At 43.1% G+C, this 16,184-nt stretch overlaps 1 protein-coding gene across 10 annotated transcripts in view; it reads left to right on the top strand.

Moving 5' to 3' along the window:
• The window catches only part of CPNE8 (copine 8), a 296,005-nt gene that overhangs the window by 10,954 nt on the left and 268,867 nt on the right, over window positions 1–16,184 (top strand). For all 10 annotated transcript variants that reach the window (XR_012156821.2, XM_073328405.1, XM_073328394.2 and 7 more), the window contains exon 2: window positions 10,237–10,277. Coding sequence is in view for 8 of the 10 variants with exons in the window: in XM_073328405.1 (XP_073184506.1) it covers window positions 10,237–10,277 (41 nt within the window). In the remaining 2 variants the exon portion in view is untranslated. The remainder of the gene's footprint in view (window positions 1–10,236; window positions 10,278–16,184) is intronic.

Raw genomic sequence — 16,184 nt, 5'->3', positions numbered from 1 at the left:
CTATCACTGGCTCAAAATGGGAATCTCCTGTGTCTTATACTGAGATTGAATCCCTCACCTTGCTACTGCCACCAATATCCATTCTAGCACCGTGAGCTCCCTTCAGCGTGTGTGCCCTCACCAGCACCTATTCCTCACTTGCGTGAACACTTTTTACAAAGTGATCACTATGTCTGACCTTTTAGTCCTCATCCTCAAAAGGTAACCCACATATCACTTTCAAAAGACAAGCCTGGGAGTTTAAATTCATAATTTTAAAAATCCTGGACTGAATAGAAACTTTGGATTTATGATTACAATTATCTCTAACCCACTAACAACCCCCCTCACCAGCTGTCAAGGTTCCTTCCCCACTCTGAACTCTGGGGTACAGATGTAGGGACCTGCATGAAAAACCCCCTAAGCTTATTTTTACCAGCTTAGGTTAAAACTTCCCCAAGGTACAAACTATTTTACCTTTTGTCCCTGGACTTTATTGCTGCCACCACCAAGCGTTTAACAAATATAACAGAGAAAGAGCCCACTTGGAAACGTCTTTCCCCCCAAGCCCTACACCCCCTTTCCTGGGGAAGGCTTGATAAAAATCTACTAATTTGCATAGGTGAACACACACCTTGGATCTTAAGAACAATGAATAATCTATCAGGTTCTTAAAAGAAGAATTTTAATTAAAGAAAAAGGAAAAGAATCACCCCTGTGAAATCAGGATGGTAAATACCTTACAGGGTAATCAGATTCAAAACATAGAGAATCCCTCTAGGCAAAACCTTAAGTTACAAAAAGACACAAAAAACAGGAATATCCATTCCATTCAGCACAACTTATTTTATCAGCCATTTAAACAAAACAGAATCGAATGCATATCTAACTAGATTGCTTTCTGACTTTTTACAGGAGATGCTTTGTGAGGTATCATTTGAAAAGTCATAATTTGCTTAACATTGTTGTCCTGTTAAAACTTGTGCCTCAACACTGTATATGGAGTTATGAGATTTTGCTATAGGTTTGTTAATGAAACATATTGTGAGTCTGGGAAAAGCCCACAGACTAGCACCTCAGAAGTAATAAAGGCCTTGACTGTCAACTGTATGTACACAGAGGGTGCAAGCAAGAATTTGCAATTCATATGAAGGACTGATTGCAGGGCACATAGGCAATGGAACTGTCTAACCACTTGACACAGCAAGGATTTTTCAGCATGAGGAGCTGTGTTTTTTTTCCTTTTTATACCCCAACACACAAATTACCTCACTCCTCCCTCATCTCAACACCTGGAAGTAAGATTGTTTGGAGGGCAAAGAGTAGCAGTATTGAACTGTGGGAAGGGATGGTCCTAACTGGAAGGTTTTCTAGTTGGGATGAATTGTGAACTGTCTGCAGCATCTGGTTGGGTGAGAAAGTTGCTTGCTTCACATTTTAGTTAGCTTGGTGAAGCTTCAGAATTAGATTGGAATTTTTATCATTTTATTTCTTTTTTTAGTCAATTCTGACCTTTTATGCCTGTATCACTTATCACTTAAAAGCTATCTTTAGATAAAAGAACAGAACTAGATTATCTAAACTAGTATGTTTTGATTGAAGTGTTTGGGGAATCTCTATTCAGGTTAACAAAGGCTGTTACATATTCTTTACTCTTTGATTGAATGATGAACTAATTAATGAGCTTGCACTACACGGTGAGGGAACTGGACTATACAAGGCACATGCTTCGGGGGTGCAGTGCTATGACAAGGATATGGAGGTGTTCCCCTGAATTAGTTCATGAGTGACTGAGAGAGCATTCATGTAATTTCGCTGGGTGTGCCTTTATATGCTAATGGCTGTGTGAGCATGGCCTGGAGAGGCTGTTTTTCCATCAGCAGAGCCGTGTAAGAGGAAATCCTGGTATGACGTTATTGACTTGAACTGGGACCATATAGAACATTTTGCAACCAAAGTCCTGTAGTGGCACCAAATCTTGTATAAAGGGGGTCAAATGAGGTGTCTAAGATGAGGTTATGGTTTGCTGCTTATGATTATGCTATCTGTTTGCATGTATCATTTTTGTATTTAAAGATATAAGTATTTCAAACTTATGCTATGCTTCTGGGTGACACCCCAGATAAGTTGGTGTCAGCTCTGCCGAGCCTGCTGGATGGCCCATTAAGGACCATCAACTATACAACTGACCCATTCAGAGAAGGCAGACACGCCTTGGGACTCAGCAAGGTATGCAGGGACCAGCCTATGGACAGAACTCTGAGGTTTTTCCAGGCCATGTGATGGACAGCTTGTCTTTGGGACAAAGAAAGAAAGAGACCACATAGCAAGAGGATATAAAAAGCTGCTGCAGCTTCTTCATCTTGTCTTCAGTCCTGCTTCTTACCTCTGGAGGAACTTTGCTACACTGAAGCTTTGAACAAAGGACTGATGACCCATCCCAGCTGTGGATGTACTCCAGAGACTTGATTTGAACCTGCAGTTTATTCTGTCACTGCTGCAAGCCTGAACCAAGAACTTTGCCATTACTGTGTGTAATTGATTCCATTTAACCAATTCTAGGTCTCATCTATATTTCTCTCTTTTTATGAACAAACCTTTAGATTTTAGATTCTAAAGGATTGGCAACAGCATGATTTTTAAGATCTGATTTGTATATTGACCTATGGGATCGAGAGAACCTTTTTTTTTTTTTACTGGGGTATTGGTTTTCATAACCATTTGTCCCCATAATGAGGGGCACCAGTGGTGATCCTGGGAAACTGGAGTGTCTAAGGGAATTGCTTGTGTGACTTGTGGTTAGCCAGTGGGGTAAAACCAAAGTCTTCTCTGTTTGCCTTGGTGTGCATAGAAACCCCAGCCTTGGGCTGTAACTGCCCTGCTTGAAGCAATTTATCCTGAATTGGCACTCTCAGTTGGGTCCCACCAGAACCAGCATCGTTACACCTGGTCTTTAATTAAGAATTAAGGGGCACAGCTTTTCAAAAGTCCACACTGTACCCTTGGGCAGTGGTTCTCAACCAGGGGTCTGGGGTCCCCTGGGGAGGGGGGTTGTGAGAAGGTTTCAGGGGCGCCGCCAAGCAAGGCCAACATTAGACTCATTGGGGCTCAGGGAACGAAGCTGAAGTCCCAGCCCATGAGGTTGAAGTCCAGGGTCCTGAGCCCTACCACCCGGGGCTGAAGCCAAAGCCTAAGCAATGTAGCTTTGTGGGGGGGGGGGGCCCTCTGGCATGTCCCCTGGCAATTGCCCTGCTTGCTACCCTCTAATGCCAGCCCTGGCTTTTATATGCAGAAAACCAGTTATTGTGGCACAGGGGGTCCATGGAGTTTTTATAGCATGTGGGGGAAGAGGGGTCCAAAAAACAAAGGTTGAGAACTCCTGCCCTGGGGGATGTCACAACTACCTTTTCTGATGGGAAAGTATTCTGAATCATTCTACAGTTGCCCTCTTTCATGGAGCCCAAGATCAGAAAGGACCATTGTGATCTTCTAGTCCAGGGATCTGCAACCATTGGCATGCGGTCCGCCAGGGAAAGCTGCTGGCTGGCTGGGATGGTTTGTTTACCTGCAGCGTCCGCAGGTTTGGCCGATTGCAGTTCCCACTGGTCATGGTTCGCTGTCCCAGGCCAATAGGGGCTACAGGAAGCAGCGTGGGCTGAGGCATGTGCTGGCTGCCCTTCCCGCAGCCCCCATTGGCCTGGAACAGCGAACCACAGCCAATGGAAGCTACGATTGACCAAACCTGCGGACGCTGCAGGTAAACAAACCTTCCTGGCCTGCCAGGGGCCAAAGATTGCCAATCCCTGTTCTAGTCTGACCTTCTGTATAATACAGGCCATAGAACTCAAGGGCTGAGTCTGATACTACCCAAATAACAAGGAGGCCCTTAGAAATAATTTTCTGGGTCATGCTCAGTAAGTCCTCTGTCAAAACACAAGGGAAGGATTCTTCCCCTGTTGACCCGTGTTTAGTGAGGAAAGAGAGTATTAAAGTGTCTAGTCTGAAAATTGACAATGGGGAAAATGGCACCACCATATTAAGCTGGTAAGTAATATTTAATGAAATCTGAGATTCTGCAGGAGATGAGGCTCTCACTTGCTATCTGTGAGTGGATTTTAAGTTGCGTGTGAGGTTACAGGAGGAAAATTTTGTATTCTTCAGAGATGAAGTTAGTATGTATTGTTTCTCATTACTCTAAAATTTGAAATTAGAAAAAAAAAAACCTCAAATATGAGCAGGCTGAAATAAAATATGCTCAAATAAATTGGTTAGTCTCTAAGGTGCCACAAGTACTCCTTTTCTTTTTGCGAATACAGACTAACACGGCTGTTACTCTGAAACCTAAAACAAATGTTACCTTTATAATCTAGGTCAGTTTTTTAATCGGTCCGTGCATAATGTATAAATTACCCTAATGTATAAATTGTATAAATTAAACCACATAAAACAACATAGGGATCAGTGATTTTTATTTTATACTTAGCTTCAGCAGCTGACTGGATTAGTGAATACTGGTCTGATTTAATCAAGTGTGGTACAGTATCTTCAAGTTTTAGGCTAAATGTAGTATGATTATAATAGCTGCACAATTTAGGGAAGTAAGAGGTTTTTATTTTATTGGTTTGACTGAGGTTACACTACAGTAAAGCTAATAATTTCATTCACTAAGAACTATTTTATGTATGGAATAATTAGGCTAGTTCTTTCTGCTTTATTGTTACTACTCTTTAAATAGAACAAGAAACTTATTCGGATGTCTTTAACCCGCCTCACTCTTTCTTAAGCTGGCACCGCATACATCCAAACTATGTAGATGTTCTGGGTGATGGGCTCTCCCTCCCTCCTCTGACCTCCTGACCCTGTATCCTACTCCAGCCAGTGTGGATGGTTCTCTTCTTCTTCCTTTCAGGACTTTCATCACTGGGCCATAAACATGATACTACTTCCCAACTTGCAAAACAAAGAGACCTTTTCTTTTGAGGGTTGTCTAGATTAAACAAGTATTTGTTCTAGTCCTCAATTGATGAAGGAGAACTTTCCTCCCTCTTAAATACTCTGAAAGAAGATTCAGGTCAGTTATTCCCTAATAAAGGCATAGAGGTCTTCATTGGATTAATTAATTTCTCTCAAGCTGCCTGAGCAAGCAACTTAACCTCTTGTTCAGGATCCCCCTCAAGATGAGCCATAGGAAAGGCAGGTCTTTTGAGAAATCTGTAGATTTCACCCCTGCACATTTCTCTGTATGCTCCAAGCCTGAAAAGAAGTCAATCATTAAAGTATCTCTATATGAGATTATGCTGGGTTAAGGCCATCAGATTCTCTTCTGACCTGAAGATTGACTCCTCTTTCTTGTCCTTAGTCAGGTTCAGTCAAAGATGAGAGATTTTGATCCCATTTGATGAGATGGGCTCTCCAGAGGACCCAAAGATCAAAAAGTACCTATAAAGGTGCTGAAATTTTCTTCTGTTAGTACATGCAATGGCGACACAAAAAAGACTATCTGCTTAAATGGCCCTGTGTATCTCCACTTCCTCCTGAACTCTCAGAAAAAAGAAGCTCTGTGGAGATCAAAAGAGGGAGACCAAAAAGAAATTAGATTCTATCAATATGATGCTGGCTTCTTCTACAATAATTTCTTCAACATCATCAGATCTCTTCTCTATAATGCCCTGGCTTAAAGAAATGTGTTTTTTGGTTTCTGCATACTGATGCCACTTCCAAAAGCAACCTGGTTCAAGTATCCTGAGACGGAAAACAAAGAGTTAGGTGCTGCTGTGATCCATAAAAACCCCTGCTAAGCTGCCGCATAACTCTTTAGGCACTTAAATTCACTCTGCGGCTAGATTTCTGCTGTAAAAGTTCCCTAGGTGCCTAAGCTTCTGCCTCTAGATTTGTGCATTGCTGCCTGACTCGGGTCTCTGGGCACCTGTCTCATCCTTAAGCCCCAGGGTGATCTCCATACCAGTTGAAGATGTGATGCTCCACCTGTTTTTGTCTGTGTGGGCCAGTCGGGTAAACCTAATCAATCTATAGTCAACAGAGTAAAGGACGATAAGAAGGGGTTTGTAAATTGTAACTGGGAAGAATTTTTTGTTGGTCCATTACTAGATGGAAATTGTGGAATAGTCAATAATGAAAAGGCACAAGTGTTCAATAAATATTTTTGTTTTGTGGTGGGGGAAGAGGAGAAACAGATGATGTAGTCCTATCAGATTATGATTGATGATGAAGAAATGCTTTCCATTCCAATAACAGTTCAGGAAGATGTTGAATAGCAGATACTAAAGTTAGACATTTAATATCAACAGGTCCCGGTACCTTGCATCCAGGAGTTGGCTGAGAAGCTTGCTTCACTGTTAATGTTTCTTCCCCCCCCTCCGCCCTTCCTGATAACTCTTGGAACACTAGGGAGGTTCCAGAAGAGTAAAAGAAAGTTAATGTTGTGCCAAGTATTTAAAAAGGGTAAATGAGATGACTTGGGTAATTATGGGTCTGTTTCCATGACAGTGATCCTAGGCAAAATAATGGAGTGCCTGATAAAGAATTAAAGGAGGGTAATGTAATTAATGCCAATCAACATGAGCTTATGTAAAAATAGATCCTGTCTAACTTGATATCTTATCAAAAAAATATCAAGTTTGGTTGATAAAGATTAATAGATTTAGACTTCTGTAGGCCATATGACTTTTTGATTAAGAAATTAGAACGATATAACATTAACATGGCATACGTTAAACTGATTAAAAACCGCATAACTGACAGGTTTCAAAATTTAATTGTAAAAGGGGAATTGTTGAGTGAGGGTATGTCTACTGCGGTCTCACATCGATTAGTTCTTGGCCCTATGCCCTTTAACTATTTTTATCAATGACTTGGAAGAAAACAAAAAATCATAACTAAATAAATTTTGCAGATGACCCAAAATTTGGGGTGGGAGGTAAAGAGGAGACCAGTATTTTTCATCACTAGGAATTTTTAAATCAAGATAGGATGTTTGCCTAAAAGATATGCTCTGCCTAGTTCAAACAGGCATTGGTTTTGGGAAGTTCTGTGGCCTGTGTTATGCAGAAGGTCAGACTAGATGATCACAGCAGTCCTTTCTGGCATTAGACTTTATGAATACTTACACCTTACTGGTTTTAAACAAAGTTACAAAAAAGACTTGCATTTTTACGGACAGTTTGATAAAGACCTTTTGCTCACTGTGCAACAGTAGTCAAGTAAATGTTAGACTATGTACTTAATGGAATAGGGAATACTATGGAAATGTGATTTTCAGTTTATTAAATCAGTTATGTAACCTCACCTAGAATACTGTGTTCAGTTCTGGTCACTCAATTTCTATAAAAGATACGCACTAGAAATAGAAGCGGCTTAGAGATGAGTTGAGAAAATTGAGATGAAAAGAGGAGACGTAAAAATGTAGAAAATAATGAATGGCATAGAAACAGATGACCTTAACTCTGCCCTATAGCAACATGAAAGAAGATCAAATATGTCTTAAATAATTAGTTTAATTGTTGACCACAAACCTAAAATTCCATAATCATAAAGCTATTGCACACAATTGCTACAGTGGAGAGCTAATATAAGTGGGGAATAGTTCTGCTATTGTGGGGAACTTTTCTGGCTTCTGCACTACCCCAGTGAAGTGGGCTAGCGAAAGGATCTGAGTCCTCTCTCCCACTTCCTTTACCCAGTGGTCTCCCTGCCCTTGAGGACTCCCCTTCCACTCTCCTGTTTGGCAGAGTCCTCGTAACCCCAACAAGGCTGGGCCCAGAATTCCTGGAGGGCTCGATTTTCCCCCCCCCCAACCCTGCTGTGGTTACCTAGGACAGGGGCTAGGGTGTCCCCACTCCAGGGTACTCTGTCTGCACTGGGCACTTAGAATCATAGAATATCAGGGTTGGAAGGGACCTCAGGAGGTCATCTAGTCCAACCCCCTGCTCAAAGCAGGACCAATCCCCAATTAAATCATCCCAGCCAGGGCTTTGTCAAGCCTGACCTTAAAAACTTCTAAGGAAGGAGATTCTACCACCTCCCTAGGTAACGCATTCCAGTGTTTCACCACCCTCTTAGTGAAAAAGTTTTTCCTAATATCCAATCTAAACCTCCCTCACTGCAACTTGAGACCATTACTCCTTGCCCTGTCCTCTTCTACCACTGAGAATAGTCTAGAACCATCCTCTCTGGAACCACCTCTCAGGTAATTGAAAGCAGCTATCAAATCCCCCCTCATTCTTCTCTTCTGCAGACTAAACAATCCCAGTTCCCTCAGCTTCTCCTCATAAGTCATGTGTTCCAGACCCCTAATCATTTTTGTTGCCCTTCGCTGGACTCTCTCCAATTTATCCACATCCTTCTTGTAGTGTGGGGCCCAAAACTGGCCTCCTGACTCCCTGATTAGCCTGCTTGCCCTGTCATTCAGGCTGACTTGGAGCATTGGCCTCTCCCTATTGTTCCTGGGGACTATCAGTCTCAGGGTCCTGATTTCCCATAGACCCTTCCCCTTTTAGTACTGGGAGCTAGCCAACCAACCCCCCCCCCCCCCCCCGAATGTTAGTAAGTACACTAAGGTGTACACTTAGTACACTAAGGTGGTTTGGTATCCTGATTAAGGATTTCCATACCCCAACATGTTTGGATTTCTTCTATATTTAATTGTGAATTTTAGGGATTTATAACACTTGATTTTTGGGATAATTGAAACACCTGTAATGTATTCTACTTTATTTATTGGTATGTACTCCCAACCTTAATGCCATTTTCATATAGTTTGTCTTGACATGTATAACTGTTAGTTGGGAGGAAATTTTCCCTAGGGGGCAGATTGCCCCGTAATTGTTATTACAGAGTTTCTTGTAACTTTTTCCGAAGCAGCTGGTATTGGACATTGTCAAATATAGGGTATTAGACTTTGATGGGCCACTCATCTGATTCAGTATGGTAATTATGTCTGAAATTACTATCTGAGTGTACATATGTGGATAGTGTTCATTTTAATCCTAATGAAATAAATTAAGAATGATCAAATGTCATCACAAAGCCTAATACTGGAGAGAGTTTAGGATAAGAGAAAGGAAAGAGGACCACTGTTACTCAAAAATAAAAAATCCATTTTAATTTTTACTGGTTACTTCAGCAAAATACAACACTGGAAGAACTATAATTATTTAAACTGAAAGAAGAAACAGTAGAGCAGTATTAAGATTGACCACTTCCTCTTTACCCATGCTATTTCTACACTACCCCACAGCTGGGACTACGGGATGTGAAAAGCAGTGTGCACCAAAGTACTGCTCTCTAACTCCCCAAGTGGATGCTGTGGGTACAAACTAAAAAAGAAAAGGAGTACTTGTGGCACCTTAGAGACTAACCAATTTATTTGAGCATGAGCTTTCGTGAGCTACAGCTCACTTCATCAGATGTTTACCGTGGAAACTGCATTTCCACGGTAAACATCTGATGAAGTGAGCTGTAGCTCACGAAAGCTCATGCTCAAATAAATTGGTTAGTCTCTAAGGTGCCACAAGTACTCCTTTTCTTTTTGCGAATACAGACTAACACGGCTGTTCCTCTGGTACAAACTAAGTTTCCTAGTTTGCATTAATGATAGTTTAACTATAGTGAACTGTATAGTTACGCAATTACTACATTTGTAGGTAAGATACCAAGTGTAATCAAATAATGAGAGCTTGGACACAGAACACTTTACTAGAGGGATCCAGGGCCAAAAGACTGTTTTAGCCTGGAAAGATTAGGTTGAGCCTAGAAGCTTGGTTTAGGTAGAGATCTACCCAACTTGAAAGATTTGTTCTAAACCTTGGGGGTGGGGGGTGTGTTACTTTTAGCTTAAAGCTGAAATAATAAACTCGCAAATTACCATGACAGTTTAAAGTTATTTCAGTTCCTGTGGGATATTACATTTAAAAATATATTTTTAATGATAGAGTGTTTTGCTTCTTTACCCTTTGTGGTAGTTGAGTCTACAATCTACAGTTTATATGCACCAGAATTGTGTGACAAACTGAAAAGTGTAACGTTTTGAGATTGGCAGAATACTAGCTCTGAGTAATTCTGATATGCATAAGAGATGGAGGAGAGCCAACTGTGTCCCCTTATGTTCCTTAAATAAACTGTTTTTAATCATGTATGCATTGTAGAGGCTTTCAATCAGAAAGAAATTATCATTGTTTTCTTTGAGATCGTCTTTCTCTGTTTTAGTAGCAGTGTCATTTATCTGTCTTTCTTTAACAGAAACCTTTTGGACAGAGACACATTTTCAAAATCTGATCCAAGTAAGTAAAAATCTTTTATTATATTTATTTGTTGGACTGGATAAACTGCAGTGTAAAGATGTCAGGTAAACCTCAAGGGGAATTCAGCCCCTAAATCAATTCAGTTCTTGTCCCCTCAGCAGAGACTTAACATAGTGTAATTGTAACAATGGTTTTTGTCATGTAGACAGTTGTATGCTAGGAAGTGCACTGAGACTACTGAACTCATTTCACATAGGCTACTGAATAGTCATTAGCTGATAAATTTTCGTTACTACTGATGTGAACCACATTTTCGATGAGTGACATAGAATTTAAAGGTTCTGTATCCCATTACAGTTTCTTGAGCTATCTAGTCCATTTGAAGAAGATTTAAGGTTAATTTTTTTTTTTTTTTTTTTTTGCTGGGAATTAATAAATGCAGAACTTCCTGTTTTTTTTTTAAAAAAACAGTCTATTGTACTTTTCACATTTTTCCAGGCTGCTAGGCAAACTATGTAGAAACCTTTTTAAAATCTCCTCTTTCTGCTAATGCTCCTAATGAATAGAATTAATCTTAAATCTAGAGCCAAAAGATGAGAAATAAATGCCATTTACTTTTGTGTTGATATATTAATATGCCTTGGGTCACTGGGCAATGTCACATCTTGATTGTAAGCCCTCCAAGAGCAGATGTGAAAGATCATAGACAACTCCTCGATTAATGTAAGAATGCAGCTGTGCAGAGAACCATGTTGCTGAACGTGATCTTGGCAGGATTGCCCTTGGCATGAAATTCCTGGCTTTGGTCCAGCATGGATACCTTCTACTCATAGACTGTAAGGTCTGAAGGGACCATTATGATCATCTAGTCCTGGGGTTCTCACAACAAATTTTTTGGTGGCCTCAGTGTGCGGCCACCAACTCTTGCTAGTGGCTGCTTTGACAATTTTTCCTAAAATACTTCAGGAAAAACAAATACAGTCGTGCATATACATGTCCAGTCATAGTAATTTATTTATGTAGGGGTGTTTTTGCAGACTCAGTAATAACATACAGTTGTCTCTATTTACTGGACCCAAACAGAATAGAAACACCAGATGCTTTGCATGTTCTTGTCTTCTTGTTGTTTGTTTTTGTTTTGTTTGTTTGTTTGTTTTTAGACTTGCTGGCTAGTAAGTCCACTTCTGTGAAAAGTGATATTTGAATATTTAATATCACTTTTCACAGCAGAGACTTGTTAGCTAGCTGAGAGGCAGTGAAAAGCGATATTAACAAACATGCAAATATCTCTTTTCACAGCAGACTTACTCAGCCCTGGAAAGCTGGGGGACAAATTAAGCCTTGGATGGGGAGATGGGAGGCAGTGGGGGCCAAGGATGATGGGGTGAGGGACTGGGGTGGCAGCAGGAACCAGAGGCGACAAGGGGTGTGTGTGTGTGTGTGTGTGTGTGAGCCTGAAGCCCAGTGGCCTGAGGGAGGAGACTGCAGCTGTGCAGCCAAAGCCCGGAGCCTGCCGACACGTGACCAGAACCTGCCGCCTGCCACACCAGGGCTGAAGCCGGAAGCCTGAGCTCCACCGCCCTCGGGAAGGTGGGAAACTCACACCGGCTGCCTGCTCCTCTAATGTTTGTGGCTCAAGAAGGGGGCAGGACGCAACCTCTCCTTGCTGACCCCTCTTCCCCCCAGTCACTGCCCAGGAGGCTGTGGCGTCAAGAAAAGCCCCTGATGGCCGCATGCGGCCACGTTTGAGAAATGCTGATGCACATTGCAGACCACAGAACTTCACCCACCCACTCCTTTACCCCTAACATCTGGCTGAGTTACTGAAGTCCTCAAATCATGGTTTAAAGACTTTAAAGACTAAAGCTCCATAGAATTCACCATTTACACTAGTTTAACTCTGAAAGTGATCTATGCCCCATGCTGCAGGGTCTCTGCCAACCTGACCCAGGGAAAAATTCCTTCTCGTCCCTAAATATGGTGATCACTTAGACCCTGAGCATGTGGGCAAGACTCACCAGGCAGACTCCTGGGAAAGAATTCTTTGTAGTAACTCAGAGCCCTCTTCATCTGGTATCCCATCTCTAGCCGTTTGGGAATATTTGCTAAAAGCAGTCGTTGATGGGCCACCTGCTATTGTAGGCAGTCCCATCATACCATCCGCTCCATAAACTTATCAAGTGCAGTCTTGAACTCAGTTAGGTTTTTTGCCGCCACTGCTTCGTTGGAAGGCTGTTCCAGAAATTCACTCCTGTGATGGTTAGAAACCTTTGCCTAATTTCGAGCCTAAATTTGTTGATGGCCAGTTTATGTCCATTTGTTTTTGTGTCCACGTTGATGCTTAACTTAAATAACTCCCCTTCCTCCCTGGTATCTATCCCTCTGATTATATTTATAAAGAGCAATCCTATTTCCCCTCAGCCTTCTTTTGGTTAGGCTAAACAAGCCAAGCTGTTTGTCTCCTCTCATAAAGTAGGTTTTCCATTCCTCGGATCATCCGAGTAGCCCTTCTCTGCATCTGCTCTAGTTTGAATTCATCTTTCGTAAAAGTGGGAGACGAGAATTGCATGCAGTATTCCAGATGAGGTCTCACCAGTGCCTTGTATAATGGTACTAATGCTGCTTCTTTGAGGCATGTCCCTGTGGGTGCTCCACTTTAGGTGTCTTGGCATGTTGCATTTGTAATCAGAGATTTGTAGTAGCAGTGCCTGGTTGGCCACGCCCGCGCATCAGCCATCTCGCACTGTTCAGAGTGGTTGTCTACTGTGCACAGCCAATAGTCCCCCAGTTTCTTCTCTTCCGCGTTTGCCTTGACTCAGAGTGACAGCAGCGCCTTTCTTACCTTAGATAGCTCAATAGTTTTCTGTTTTTCCTGGTATTGTTAGCCTATCGTTTAGTTCTTTATAGCCTATATTTTATATTTTACGTAGTTTTTCTTTATTAAAAAAAATTTATACCTTTCCCCTTCCCTTTCACCCTACCTCTTCAGCGGGTCCATGGCTTTGAAAGACAACGAGAGAAACAAGAACAGGCTTATTCCTCTTCTTTCTCCAAAGCAAGTACCCTTTCTGGCATGCCCAGCTCTCCTGGATCTAAACACTGCTTGACTTGCAGACTTCTGATACCAGTCTCAGATGGCCACTCAGTGTGTCCACTGCCTCGGTGTGACACACATTGCTCAAAAGTGCCACACTGCAAAGTGATTGCTAGGACAAGGAAGGCCAGGGATCTACAGTTGAAACTCCTAATGATGGAGAAATCCCTCAGACCAACCTCCTACCCTGAGTCCAGGATGCCTCCTGGCCAATGGTCGCCAGCGGCAGTGTCTGATGGACTCTACTTCAAAAACGGCTGCTAAGGAGCCTGGTCCCCAAAAGGCTACCAAAAAGTGGTCTCACTCATCCCTACAATGAGATTCGCCTAAAAGAAAGTGATCACTGAGTGAAAAATCTGCTCTGGTACTGACTGCACCGAGAGCGCCAGACCATGAGGCAACAGGAACGTCTGGCACAAAGACTTCCCAAGGAGCTAAAGACCGTATGCCGGCAAGCTCTCATGGAGGTATGCACACTAAAGCCAAACCTCCCAGCTCAGCACTGATGGAGTCAAAGAAAACCTCAGCACCGAGCAGGGCAGTGGTGGCACCTGTTGTACCTAAACAACACAGCAAGTCATCGGCACAGACAGCTCTGACCCTGATTCCTAGTCAGTGCATGCTGCCTCCCCTGGCACCAGTCCTATGGTTCCACAGCAACTCATGAGACAGGTGGACCCGATAGTTGCTTCAATGCCTAGGGCTCCCCTATTTGGTACCAATGGTATCCCAGCTAGACCAGGACCAAGCCTGGTGTCCACTCCCAGTGGGTCAGCCCCTCCCCTCTCCAGCGATGAGGAAGAAGAGGATGACGCAGGGCTATATATCCCTCGCCACTCCTTCCCTAAATCAGGACACTCTCAGCACCAAACATCTTCAGGCATACAAGGCTGGCAAGCTCAACCATGGGTACGCCTCCTATGACCTTCCCACCCAATTGGCCGTACTGGGATCCCTGGGCCATATATACGTCCCAGAACCTCAGCCCCCCCCCCAACCCAACAAGGTCCAGAACAACACGGTCCCCTTCACCAACTGTCCCAGCACCCTCAGATGCAGGATGAAGAGCTCGAGAAGCCTGAGGACAAACCTGAAGGTGATACCCTGCCACTCACCCACATTTTTGTCTTTATCACCGGACGAAATGGTAATGCCACCACCCTGCACTTTGGGGGATGATTTCCAGGACCCTATTCAAAAGGGTAGCAGAATCTCTGGACATTTCCTTAACCAGAGCTACCAGAAACCCAACACAGGCTCACAGATATACTTCGGGCATCCCCAACAGCAGAGATAACACTGCCTATTAATGACTCCATAATGGACCCTGCAAAAATAATTTGGCAGACTCCCACCACAGCTCCTCCCTCGCTGGTGGTAGAGGTGGTTAATCAAAGGGGGAAAACACCACCAGTCTAGAATGACCCCTAGTCCTCAGCTATGCTGAAGTTCCGCATAGCTAACTTTTCAGCCTTGTTGGCAAAATATACACATAATCTGTTCTCCAAGACGTCAGCTTTTATTGAAAGTCTGCCAGATGACAGAAAAGAACTGCAGAAAGCAAACATTTCTGAAGGTGCTCTCACTGCCAGAACAGCCCTGCAGGCCTCTCTCGACTCTGCAGACACAGCAGCACAGACCATTGCTATATCAGTGGTAATGTGCCGGGCATCCTGGCTCCATCTCTCCAGGTTCCTGAAGAAGGTTCAAGCCACTGTCGAAGACTTACTCTTTGAGGGGCAAAAATTGTTTGCAGAAAACACCATTGTGTCCTTACACACCTTAAATGACTCCTGGGTGACCTTAAAAACCCTGGACATCTATGTACCTGCAAACAAAAAGAAACAAGGCAGGTTTTACAACCAGAGATTCTGGGCTGTCCCATACTCCCAGCCCCAAAGACGGTATGACCAACAATGTAAATGGAGACAAGACGCCAGCAAAACTGAGAGAAGCCTTCCATGTCTCAACCATCCACCTCCAGACAATCATTTTTTGAAGATGTGGTCAAGGGCACGAGACCTCCACACTCTTTGATTCCGGAACCATATCCCGTCTCCAGCCCATTTTGGAGACAGTCTGTCACTATATTACAAAATCTGGAACAACATCACTACAGACAAATGGGATGTGGAAATTATCCAGCAGGGTTACTCCATCCTCTTTATTTCTATTCCACCTACCCACCCCCGTTCCCCATCCCTCTTTAGGGACCCCTCTCACGAGCACCTGTTACAACAGGAAATAAACCACCTCGTACAATTAGGTGCTGTGGAACCCGTACCAACTCAACACACGGGGAGAGGGTTTTATTCCCATTACTTTCTTACTCTGAAAAAGACTGGAGGGTAGAGACCCATCCTGGATTAACAAAAACTCAACAAATTCGTGAGAACACAATGTTTCAAAATGGTGATTCTAGCCACAATAATTCTGGCATTAGAGATTGGCTCTCAGCCCTCGACCTCCATGTTACCATTCACCCGATGTACAGAAGGTTCCTGAGATTCAACCTAGGGAATCAGCATTTCCAATACAGAGTGCTACCCTTCGGCCTATCAACCGCCCCGAAGGTTTTTCCCAAGTTTCTTGCTGCTGTTGCAGCTCACTTCCGCAGCCAGGGTGATAATTTTTCCATACTTAGATGACTGCCTGCTCAGGGCACCAACGCAGCAGGCAGTGATAAACGCCACACAGACCACGATAACCCTGTTCGTGGACCTTAGGTTACAGATAAATGTGCAGAAGTCCACCATGGTTCCTGTCCAACAGCTGGAATTCATAGGAGCCTACCTTGCCTGTCTCACAGCAACAGCGAGCTTACCCCAACAATGCTTCCTCACCTTAGCCAA

This window comes from Lepidochelys kempii, chromosome 1 (assembly GCF_965140285.1).
Source record: "Lepidochelys kempii isolate rLepKem1 chromosome 1, rLepKem1.hap1, whole genome shotgun sequence".
Taxonomy (NCBI): domain Eukaryota; kingdom Metazoa; phylum Chordata; order Testudines; family Cheloniidae; genus Lepidochelys; species Lepidochelys kempii.
The sequence above is the reverse complement of the archived record's forward strand: the minus strand, read 5'-3'. Positions and strand labels throughout refer to the sequence as shown.